We start from the raw sequence: 12,671 nt of genomic DNA on the forward strand, positions 1-12,671 counted from the left end.
TTAGGTTTCAGGGATTTCGTTTAAATCTGAAATTTATGTCCAGGAGAAATAAATTATTAGATTGTAAAAGCAGCTGGGGAGGGAGTAAATATAGTCTCTTTTGTCCTCTATATCATGTCCCCAGGAAGATAATAAATGTATGGCAAGCGTCTTGTGTTTCCTCAGTCGTACAAATGTTGTGTGTGTGTTGTATTTCAGACGTGAAGCCTAAATTCCAGACAGGAAATCCTGGAGTGATACTGTACTGCCGTTGCCTACTGCTGTGGTGCTGGCAGAGCCCCCATCACTTTTACTGTTAGAAGGAATTTGAAAAATAGTTTCATGAAGAAATTTAAAAGGCCTGGGGTGTACCTCTGATTTGCTGAGTAAGAGATTTAGGGTGTAATCCTAGGGTTTATCTCCTCGGCCAGTGAAAGGCAGTGGGAGAAGCAGTTCCAGCCCTGGCTGCTGGAGCACGCTGGGGACGGGGGTTCTGGCCTGTGGCCCAGTCCCGAGGGCGTTTTCCCAGGGTGATTTTAAAGAGCACGAGAGAGACTCCTGCCAACCCTTCACTGCCTTACCTGTTCTCATTGCTCTGCGAGGTCAGATACATGGAGCAAGTGTGATGAGTAGTCAGGAAAAAATGGGGCCTGATAAGAACAAAAGGAGAAGGAATAGTTAGAAAGTCAGTTGGTAACTTGCCTTGCTGCAGCTGGGCTTGTGTATAGGGCTGTCATTGCCTGCACCTCCGTGCTCTTGTCGGGAAGGTTGTCGGTATTTTCAGCCCAGCCTACTTTCAGGGACCCAAAAGCAGCCCTGGAGCAGCCTTGCTGGTTGCTCTTTCTGAAGTTGCTTTCAGAGAAATATATTCAGTCATATAGTAATGTTTGCATAATTAACACTCTGCTTTAACATCATATTTTGAGAGTAGTTTCATATTTCCCTTTGACCAGAGGGAAAAGGAAGAAAGGTAAAATAATTTAGAATACAGTTTGTTTCCAGATTGTGCCTTTTCTGCCGTTTCTGCTTACGTTAAACGAAAATGGGATGGAAATGTTTGATGCACGGGCTGGGTGCGCATGTGCAGTGACCCGACTTGTGCAGTGAATGCTAATGGACAGATTGCTAATGCTCTTTTCTTTCTTCACGTTTCACGTTAATAGAATAACTTGCAATATACTAAACTGTGCATCCTTAATAAGGTGATGGGGCTTTGTTGGAAAAATCTAGATGATAGAGCTAAGACTGTATGTGCTGATGGGATCCGTGTAGAGACAGCTCATAGCTTTGTGTAAGGTCAGCTTGGGTTCAGCGAGGCTCCATCACCCCAACTCCGCATGAGCCAGCCCAGATCTGGCTGCAGCCATCCTGAGCTTATCAACTCAGCCATGCTTGAGCTGATTCTCTGCAGAGTGTCTCCTGTGCCTTCTGTGCCATGTCCTGGGCAGGCAGTACAGACACCCCCAGGTCGCCTCTGTGCAGAGCACGTCTGCAGAACCAAATTGCTCCAGCTTTGCACCATGCAGAAACAGCCAAAGTACTGCCCGCGCTGCACCAGCCCTGGGGGAGAGTCCTGTCTGACCAGCGAGCCACATCATTTGTTCCTGTTGCACAGTTAAACCTGAATAAATTGCCGTGGGCATTGAGTTTTGACTGCATATAGCATATCTGTCATCAGTGCTTTACATTACTGTGTCTCCAAAAGGAGGAGAGAGGAGGTTTAGAACATATTTACTTCTGAAAAATTCGTCCTCCTTTGGGGCCGACACATGCTCTTAGTCTTTGCATGAAATCACAATTGTTTAAAATGTAGCATCTTGCTGTTTAGAAGTCAGATTTTCCTAAGGCCAGTGACACTTTTGTAATGGAGTAGCACTGGCTGGAAAATCCCATTTTTTAACAGTTACAGTTGTTTCACACACATATCACAGCGATGTTGCCTCGCTATTTTGTGTTGTGATGTCTTGGAGGAGACGGCTCATGTTGGTGATATTTGGGCCCCTCTTTTACTTATGGGAACAAATCCTTCTTGGCTCTTTCACACTGCTAGCTCCTCTGGGGTTAATTCCTCAAGGCAGTGGGCAGTGGGCTGAGCACAATCCTGCCTGCAGATTTCTGCTCTGCTGGTGGCATGTACAGTAATGGGGAGGCATGTAAAGTACTTCTATAAACTGTGGCCTTGCTATTTTATAGCAGAGAGACTTGCATTGGAGGATTTTTATGCCCCTTTTGAAATTAGAAACCAGCAATAACAGCCATTACGTCCAAGGCAACAGGTCACTGACCAGCCATTTTGTCAGCCCAAGCACTATGTGGGCACCACGTGACAGGAATATTTATCTGCCTCTAAGAAAAATGTATCCATAACACAAAGCAATACAATTTGTCAGATCAGTATTCCATTAGAGGGAATTTTACTTCAGTTGCTGCTTTTTAAAAGAATTACCGATAGAAGGACTGTGATATGCTGGAGCCTAGCTGCGGGTAGGCATGGCTCGCGTGAAGTCCGGCTGTCCGCACTTGCTTATTTGGTCCAAGGAACTTGTTTCAGCTGCAATTCCCATCATTCAATGCAGGATGTTGCCTAAGTGAAGAGCGCAAGATGTGCCCATTAATGTTTGCATTAATATTCACAGTTAAGTCTGAGACTGTTTTATACCTGGTCCTTAACACCAGGAATACCTAACTGGCGCACAAAACAAAGCTACAAAAAAATCAGAGGGTGTTCAGTGACCCTTGCCATACCAAAGAACAGCAGGGCAAGTTAAGGAGCCAGTTTTAGGTTCAGCTGTGAATTTTCTGGCCTTTGTTGTGTTATATTCCCATGGAAACGGTCACTCAATGAAGCTTTTGTCTATGCATTTCGACTGGTGACTGCTAAAGGTACTTTGTAAAGTGTTTCCCTTTTGCTCGAAGTATTTTTTGAGAAAAAGAGTGTGAGAGGATGCTGTCCTGGTCCTATAATAAAGACCAAATCAGGAAATTATTTTGTGTTGATAGAAGAGTCACAAAGGGTGCCATAATGATGATGCCAACCCTCACAGAAATGAACAATTAACTGGCTTCTGCAATGTGATTTACCTTAAATCAAGGTATTAACAAAATATGCTTCAGATAGGCTTCAAATAAATCAACAAATCATGTTTTTGAGAGGGATACATAAGAAGGATTCCTGGAAAATGGTTTTCCTCTTGCAAATGATTTTGAAACACATTGCTTCCCTGAGTAGGACCCATAAGTAGATAAAAACAGGTCAGCACTGTGTCGTGCATTAAGTCTTTGGTGTAGCACAGGCAAAGGAGTGTACCTGCCCAGTAGATGCTTTCTCCGCTTAGATTTGAAAACAGACTGGAAGTGAGGTGTTTGCATTCATTAGGACAGCTTTGGAGGGTTACTTCGAAGACAGACGAAGGCATGCGTGCTGCTGCACACCGAGCGGGTGACCACGTCCGTGGAGGTGCAGGGGTGGCCGTGGCCCTGAGCACCGGGACACCTGCAGGACCAGCTGCCCAGAAAAACCACAGGCTGACCAAGCCGAGGTTAAAGCACCCAGTGTTGTTGGCAGAGCGGTGTGCTGGGATCCTGCAAGCCCTTTTCTGCTCTCAGGATCAGCAATGGCTCTGGGATTCTGTCAGGGAGAAACGGTGAGGCTGAGGAAGGAGTGGAGGAATTCTAAAAATATTCTGGTTTTCTGCACTTCTGCACTACAACAGTAATTAAATTTGTCCCTCTCCCTTTACATTTAGGAAGTGTAAGGTTCTTCCCTGAGCTTATTTTGATCTTGCGCATGGCATACTGTAGACTACAAGTCACAAGGACGCTGATAAATTTGCATTTCTGAGTGAAATTCTCAGGAGCGTGCAGTCCCTCAGGACAGGTATTATTAGCTCCCTGGTTTCATTGGGTGCCTCAGTGAATCATGGTGTGTTTACGGCTAGTTTCTCTAACAGAAGACTCCGGTTATCTCTTAGTAATGTATTCTCCTGTGGTTTTTATTTCCAAAGTGCCGTGGTAAGGAGATTTTCCCAAAGGCTTCAGTTTGCTTTTGTGCTTCAGCATTTTACCCAGTGTTTTTGGAAGAAGCGTATAGACTTTTCAGTGAGGCATTTAATCGAATGTGAGAGGCTATGCCAGGCTTAGGCTTGCATTTGGAGTTCACGTGTAATAGGCTCACCTTGGTTTATTCTGAGTTTTTAGAGAAGAATAGAAAGAGATGGCAGGTCTAGAAGACTGATGATACAGAATTATTAGTCTCAAGTGGAAAGGGGAAAGCATGTTAGGTGAGTTGTCAAAGTCTGATTAGGACTAAACAACTTGAATTAGAAGAGAAATTAAATTCATAAATCACCTAAAAAATCCTTAGCTGGTGTGAAAAAAGGCTGGTGCTGGGAAAAATAACAAAAGAAAGGTATTTGTATAAAAAGGTAATTTTTCAAACCCAGAATAACACAGAAATGCCTATCAAAATTCAAGAATACATTAAAATTAACAGAAGCAGTGTAAGTATAGAGATAAAACAGCAAGTATATTGTTGGGACGATGCAGCACGGCAGCAGAGCACGTAGCCCCCGGGGTGCAGAACAAAGGCAGGCCGCGGGGCGGGGGGGCTTCTGGGTCTGCCTGGTTTTACAGGCCAACGCCTGGGCAGTTGCATTTCAATACAGAAACATGCCAGCCACAGAAAAAGATTTATAAAAAAACCCAGCAGACAGCATTTAGTCGGCCATGTGTGGAGCAGCTTTTTTTCCCTGTAAATATTTTACAAGTTGTGAATCTTCCCATCGACTCCAGACGAACTGCCAGGTCCTGGTCGCCAGAGGAGCCGGGCAGGTTTCCGGGGGTGGCTGGGGGCATCCCCCTGGTGAGCGGGCACCGAGGGGGGCTGCTCAACCTCCCCAGGGGGTACAGAAACCCCGGGGGTGCCAGGGCCAGCTCTGTCCTGGCACAGACGAGTATTTGTGTTCCAGTACCAGTGAAAGGTGCATTTGGCCCCAGACTAATCAAGTGTGTGCAAACGTCAGAGTAACTCGGATGCAGATATTTTCATTGGAAACAGGCAACTTCGCTTTTCAGCTGAGACCAAACCTCCAGGCATATTTTCTTAGACAGTTGAAGTGATTTTTATTTTTTTTCTTGGTTCAATAACTTGTAAAGGACAGCTTCCTAACTGCATTTGTTGAAGTGCCATCTCAAAGTGTGCTGACACGGGGACTGACTGATGCATGGCAAGTTATCAGATGCTCAGAGATGAAGGAAGCAGTAACACAGGCAGCCGTTTCCTTTCACAAAGGATGTGCCACCTTTCGTTTGCCTCTACCTCCATTTCAAGGGATTCTTCAAATAAAGAAGGGACATGTGAACCTGTCTTGCCTGACAATTTTTTTTTTTATTGAGTACCATGATAACTTGGAGTTCACTTGTTACAAGCATTTTATGTAGTGGGTGAAATACCAGGGGAAAGGAAAGCAGTAATACTGTATTTCCTGAAAAACTAGGATCTAAACATATAAATGTCACTGGGTAAGAGTTACCTGAAACAACTGGAAGGGGAATTAACACCTGGTTTTATGGGAAACATTGGTTACCACTATCAGTTTTAATGAAGTGTATTAACTAAATTGTGTTCGGAGTATTCATTCAGCCCTGTTTATGGCACACTCTTGAGTACATTTACTGTTTGTCAGAAGTGCAAACTAGTGAACATATGAGGCTTTAAGACAGGCCATCTGTTAGTCTTAGACCCTTGGATAATTGTCAAACAGTTCTAAAAATAAGCACATACAAACTGCAAGGGGGTGCAAAGGTGATTTTTCTTTAGAGTCTGATAGCAAAGGGAAAGTAGCAACCAGAAATTAAAAATAAAAATAAATAGGTTTGTCCTGTAAAGCAAGCTTGCTCTCCTTTTCTCCCTTGCTCTCTCCCTTCCCCCTCCCTCCCCTTCAGTGTGCTCTTTTTTTAATTTAGGTTTTTTCCTCTTGCTCTTCTGGGTCATGGCATCCCTTGAATGCCTCTCCAGTTTAGGATTAGAGCAGCACCAATTTAAAGCTCACAGCTTTCTGTAGAGAGCATAATCTCCAATGGCTAAAGCAAGGGTCGTCTTGTGTCCTCTGCCTAAAGTAATCCCTTTATAAAGTCAAGGCATAAAGATTATCATCTTTATGGATTGCCGTTAGAGGGAAATAGTACCTGTGCACACACATGTGTGTGCTTATGGATATATAATGAGGAATAACGTCTGAGAGATTTTTGGACCAGTTTGAATTCAAAAGATGCAAAACATTGTTTGAAAAAAGAATGCTGCAGATGGTATTTCGTAAATATTTAGACACGCTAACTTCTGTTTGTAGCAATTTGGAGGTTTTGTTTTGTCTTTTTTTATATGTATATTCGAATGTGAGACTTGAACCTTCGCTTCAAGTCAGCGCCTGAATCTGAGGTTTAGTTTTTGTCTGGCAAGCTGTGTATCTTGACAGTCAATGGTGGGATCGCTTCTCTTGTTCCCCCAGCCCCACTCTGTAAGGGGCAAAGGAGAGAGAATGGGGAGGAGGGGGCACAGCCCCAAGGAGTCCCCAGCCAAGACCCTGATCCCTGGGCTTGGAGACGGATGGTGCTTGAAGGGGTGGTGGAAACCTGGACAGGAAGGTGGGGAGGGGCAGGGAGAGAAGCTACCTGAGTTCTCGCCTGGATCTGGTGGACTCCCTGCACGTTGGGAAAAACATAGGGATTGATAGGAATTACCTTCTGTGTCACAAGATCAGGCAGCTGTGTTCATGCATCACTCCCGGGGCTGGTGTTTCCAGTCTAGGATTGGTGTTTTCAGTCCGGGTGGTTTTGCAGTGCCACAGCAACCCCGGTGTCCCCAGGCACCGAGCCATGGGGGCAGCCAGGGAGGCATGGGCTGAGCAGCTGGCTCTGGAGAAGCGACGCGCGGGCAGTAAGTACTCTGTGCGTCCGCTCCCAAACACCTGGCGTGCTCATGCACACAGGCCACCCAATGGCTAATCACCAGTTAAGTTTCACATTGACTGTTTGTCACATGAATCTATTATCTCCATAATTCCTATTGAAATTATTTGAGAAATGGTTTCTGTTCATTTTAATGGGATTTGGAAGGGGAGAGAGAGGCTTTATAACCTTTCATCAGAGTCCCAATCTCTATGTAACACTGCAGAAGGCTTATGAATTTCACTTGAGGATGGTGGGCATCACCAGCCTTGTTGTGCCATTTCTTAATCTCTGTATAACATATGGTCTTTTAGGCGTATATGCTCACGCACATAGACAGTATACCTCTAAACGGCTGGTACAAAATATCTAAATACGTAACAGATGCACAATGGCACTATAGACTGTATGTATTATGGCCCCAAACCATTATCACACCTCTCGCAGTTGCATTTTATTTTTTTCACCTGCTCCTGTGTAGTACACCTGTGACTTGTTGGCAGTGAACGTCGTTGCAGTGTGGGAGACTCCCAGCTTGACTGCCTGGCTTGGAGCTTTGCTCCATCATGTGCTGCTTTTTTGTGTGTGTTTTTTCTCTCGATCTTTATATAGCTTGTAAGAGTTCTTTGAACTGCTGTAAGTGATCATCTTTCAAGCCTGATGCTTTCCTTCTTGACACAGTGCTCTGAAAATGGAGATTGTCATGCCAGTGTTTTCATAACAATGCGTGTAGAAAAACAGAGAAATATTCATTGTAGATGTCCCGCACAAATGGCTTGATCCGCATCCAGAGGGCAGGCAGGGGGTGTCCCCAGGGAAGATCTGGAGAGCAATCAGTATCTACATGGACAATAATCAACCATTCTTTGAAATCTTTTTATTTCCTCCGAAACCCGTCGCCCAGTTCCTTGGTCACAGACACTTCCGCAAATGGTTCATTTGGGGATTGTGCAGCCAGTAGAAAATTCCACTTAAGCACTGCGACAGCCCCGAGGCTTGGAGTAGTTGCATTTTTCCCACTGACGTGGCTAACAGAATTGCTATCCATTTTGCATGTTTATTAAGAAAAGAAAAGAAGAAATTTTCCAACCTTGTCCTATAAATAAGCTGTGACTTACTTGATCTTGACAGGTGACTTAGTGCTGCTGTAGAGTTTTCCAGCTGCAATAATGTCTCAGAATGATGTATTCAGTGGGGTATCAGCTGTGAGCCATGCGTAAACCAGGGGGCCTAACAGGAGCTGTGAAGAACCATTTTTACTGCTCAGCTTCCAAATTATGTCCTGCCTTCTGCCGGCCCCCAAATGCATATGTGTATGGATGGCCTTGTGAGCAGGTAGGCATGTGCAAACACACACATGAGCATGCCTGGAGAGGCTTCATTTTTATGGCTGCTCTATTTTCCTTTGGAAACCACCACTAAGATTTTTTTTTAACTATAACTTGTAGAGTTGAAAAATCATGCCCAAGCTGTTTCCTGCCAGCCCACCCTCCTGCTGGAAAGGTGGGTGAAGTTTCCTTAGGCTACTTGGGTAGAAGCATTCCTGTAGTATCACACATTTCAAAATGCTTGCTCCCTTCTGGCCTTTATGGGTTTAATTCTGCCTCCTGGAACAGCCCAGCGTAGCATCGGAGTGAAAGCTGTTTCTGCTAAGGCACAGGGCATTCTCAATGCCAAGATTTACTTATTTTTCAGTTACTCTGGAAGTCTGGTCAGCCAGGGGAATTTTCGTTGTCTGTGGGCACACACAGAGGTGCCTAATAAAGTTATTTGATAAAGCATGGGTCAAATATGCAAAACACACATGTGAGAGAAGAGACATAAGCACTGAATGTCTTGGACACTTTCTGACATCTGCAAAGCACAATTCCAATAAGCTGCACACACACAGTGCAGAAGGGAGTAAGAAGCAAGAAGATAAGACATGACAGTTGCTAGTAATAGGAGACAGGTTGCCAGACTTTTTTTGGAAAGCATGTTTGTGTGGTCTGAAATACATTTTAATAGGTGAGAAACCTATACTGGTTGCAGAGGATACGGACAGGCTTTCATGGGTATTCTGAATACACACCAGTGGTGGTTATGCAGTATTTGCACATGCAGGAAGCTGGTGGTCTGGTGTTCACCAGCACTTGGGCGTGCAGGACTCACACATTTGTGCACATGGCTGGTGCAGGATCTGCTCTCTGAAAGACAGGGGAAGGATTCGGTGTGCGCAGGCTCTTGTGTCAGTAGGCATTACAGATATGTTTGTGAGGCCCTGTATAAAATTTTATTAACTGCTTGGTCCGGGGACTAGTCAGCATATTGATTGCCAGTAATGCATGCAAAAGGAATAAATGGTACATTCCCAAGATATTAAGACAAAATCAAGATTTGCATATGAATTTTTTTTTTTTTTTTTTTTAACTGATAGCCCTGTGGCATGGCTAGTTTCTCAGCTCCTACCCGTCCCAGCTCTGAATGGCTGCAGGATTTGAGTATAATCTGTTTCTTTGTGTAAACTCTGCTCACAAACCCAGTATATCCATTGTATTAGGAGTGTTCAGAACATGTTATTAACCTATGTTTAAGGAGGGAGGGCTCACAATGAAAGCTTCATTATCAGATTTAGAGCCACATACCATTCCTTTATTGACCTGCCTGGTGTAATCAATGCAGCAGCCACACAAGTTTGAAATCATGTTCCCTGACTGTAGACCGTGCGTCATGCATCTAGTGCTGATTTTGCATTATCTTTTAAATGACACTGCCTAAATAAGTATGGATTTGTCCACCACGAATAGCTTTTCTTTTGATTTGAAGACGGTAAACCTTTCACTTTTTTTATTGATATTCAGGATGACCTAAAAATAGAACTGTAATGAAGTGCACAAGAAATGGCTGTTGTTAAAATGCTGAGGAGTGTGTCTGAGCACAGAGCGGCCTGTGTATTCTTTCACATTTTCATGCTTTCCCATTTAGGTTTAGTGGACAAGCTTCTTGTCAGTGCTGCCATTGTGTTTGTAGGGCTCCATCCATCCTCTTCCATAAAGTCAGTATGTGACTTGAGAATAACATCCAGCACTGCAAAGGTCGTTCCTTCTTAAGGCCAGGATAATTTCCATGTATAGCAAAGCAAAAAGCCATTGGATTTTATGTTTGGTGATGTTAAATTGCCTAAAAGCAAAGTAGTTTCAACTGTCAATTCACTTGATGTTACTCGACTATAAGGCTTTATCCCCTGATAAGCTTTCCAGGTCTTTGCACAGTACTTCTGGTTTTTGATTCTGAAACGTTTAGTGTCACAGACTGGGGTGTGTTCAGAGGACTAGTGTGATGCTAAACAAGGACCAGTTATTTTGCGATTTTGTCAGTCGACTGTATTTAATTTCACAAGGGCTCCTCCCGGGTGTGCGGCAGCTACGATGCTTCTGCCGCCTCTGTAACCTTCTGGCACGTTTGTGCGGAGTTTTCTCGCAGCCCGCCCGCCACAGTTATCACAGATAACTTTTGCCATGATTTAGGAACTCAGCAGCACTTCTGACACCTGGTGGTCACTTTTTGGGAGTGCACAGTCCAGAAATGCTCCTGCCTGCAAATGGGGTCACGGCTGCCTGCCTGCCTGGCCCCGCGCATAGCGGGCCGCCCGTTAGCTATTTCCACAGATGGTTTTCATCAGGGAGATGTCATCTTTGGATAAAGCAGAGGACCATTCTTTTTCCTGATCGAGATATAACTGTGGATAGTGTAGAAGGACCAGATGATTTATGAAAAGTTAAAATATCTTACTTTATTTTAAAGCTTCGTCGTTGTAAATAAATAATTACATTCAAAATTGATTTCGTGTTTAAAAACTTATTCTTCAAGCTGCTGGACTTGTCTGGCTCTGTTATTAGACAGATGGAGACTAGTAAAATTGCCTAGGCTTGAAATAATGCAAATGACTTTTTATATTTGGGGATGCTGGGGACCCAGCTCAAGAAAAGCTCACCACGAAGCACATCTCTAGTTGCTCAAATAGTTGAATAATCACACAAATAAAGCTGAGCTTATATGTAGGACTGGGTTTCAGTCAGCACACAAAATGTAGGTGAATAGGTACTGCTCTAAAAATACACTTCCAAGGTTGGCTTCATGATTTATTGGCTCCCACACAAAATGGCAAGACAGGTCAGCATCCTCTGATGCGAGATACTGGGATGACATAAGGCTATTACAAATCTACCAAAAGGAAAAAAGGGAACAAAGAAGACTCTAAACTGCTGAAAGAAATGCGTAGAGCAAAGTCTATTCTTTAAAGATATTTAACTTCTGGGTTACATGTCCAGCCTTTTTTCTGCTGGGTATATTACCCTGGTGCCTGAACTGGCAGTTCAGCTGTTATTGCCGAAGTATTTCTTGGACTGAGAAGTGTGTGTCACAATCTGGTGTCTCTTGCTGCCAGTACTTGCACCCGGTACTAGTGAGAATAAAAGAGTAAAATATGGCAAGGGTTCCCCCCGCGATTCAGATTTTTTTTTTTTAATTGTTACAGTTAAGGGAATCCCTAAAGGCAGTTTTTGCCTGTGAAGTGTTACCACTTTCTTTATATGTATTGAAAGGAGAAAAAAAAAAAAACAAAACAAAAAACGAAACCCTCATGGCTGTACTTGGCTTGTAGCATTTTTTTTCTAAGTTCATGCCAGCATTAACAGATCTGTCAGAACAAAGCAAATGTGTCATATTGGCAGCTGTTACTTATGAGTACTTTTTCTTTATTGCATTTTGTTTTGTAATAATTGAGAAGCTTTTATGTTGAGCTCTGCATAAACGGTACTGAGTAGGAGGGTATGGGCATGCTTTCTATTATTCTGCCCCTCATGCATGTCTCCTTTTTTCGTCTTTCCAGAACCACACATTGAGCCAGCACGCACAGTGAGCCACTGGCACTACAGGACACCTCTCTGCAGAAGACTTGACGGTGGCACAGTGGGGAGGACCATTTGAACATTACATCCAATCAAAGTGTCATTTGCAACCCAGATGTAAAACTCTAATGATTTGGCCATGAGGCGCTGCTATTATAAGCAGCTGGAAATGAATATTAATGGAAGAGATTAAAAGTATTCCATGCTCAGTATTTTTTATTGTCCTGCTTCAGCTAGTGTACTTTAGAGCTTCTGCTTCTGACTGAATTTATAGTGTTAGATAAATCTGCTTTGATGCTGTTGCCCTTTGTTGCTTCTTGTATTATATTGATAGTTAAAGATTAGGTGTGATTTTTTTCTTTTTTGTTAACTGCTTTTTAATTGCAATTTTAGGTAACTGTGCATTGTGATGTGATTGCTTGGCTATTGTCTGAATATTTCTTTTGAATTTTTTAATTAAAGACTAATGCTTTGATTGGATTTGCCAGTTCACCGGACAGTGATTAAAACTATGTAATGAATATAATCGGTTTCAGTGCAACTGGATGGTCTGCTTTATAAATGTGACTTAATCTGATTGCAATAACTAGTACAGTTCAATAAAGGGAATACATGAGCTTAGTGTCAGCAGTTGTCTGTCTGTCAGTATACGCTGCATCACCGCTGCCAGCTGATGTGTGTAAATCACGAAGTGATGGCTCACCTGGCAGCAGAGAGCGTTCTGCGCTCCAGGAGGAAGGAAGATTGGGAGAAAGCGAAAGCCATGTTCCTGTGTCTGGCATTGTGCTTGCTTCTGGATGCACCTCCCAGGCTCCCATGGTAGGTTGAGGTGAGGTAAGAACATCTACTGTGAATCTG

At 43.5% G+C, this 12,671-nt stretch overlaps 1 protein-coding gene across 6 annotated transcripts in view; it reads left to right on the forward strand.

Moving 5' to 3' along the window:
* Positions 1 to 12,423, forward strand: part of ZNF423 (zinc finger protein 423) — a 237,194-nt gene extending 224,771 nt beyond the window's left edge. For all 6 annotated transcript variants that reach the window (XM_072873546.1, XM_072873547.1, XM_072873548.1 and 3 more), the window contains one exon: positions 11,795 to 12,423. In XM_072873546.1, the coding sequence (XP_072729647.1) occupies positions 11,795 to 11,824 (30 nt within the window). In that variant the 3' untranslated portion in view covers positions 11,825 to 12,423. The remainder of the gene's footprint in view (positions 1 to 11,794) is intronic.
* Positions 12,424 to 12,671: the final 248 nt, after the last annotated feature.

The sequence above is a fragment of the Ciconia boyciana genome, chromosome 9 (assembly GCF_034638445.1).
Source record: "Ciconia boyciana chromosome 9, ASM3463844v1, whole genome shotgun sequence".
Classification (NCBI taxonomy): Eukaryota; Metazoa; Chordata; class Aves; order Ciconiiformes; family Ciconiidae; genus Ciconia; species Ciconia boyciana.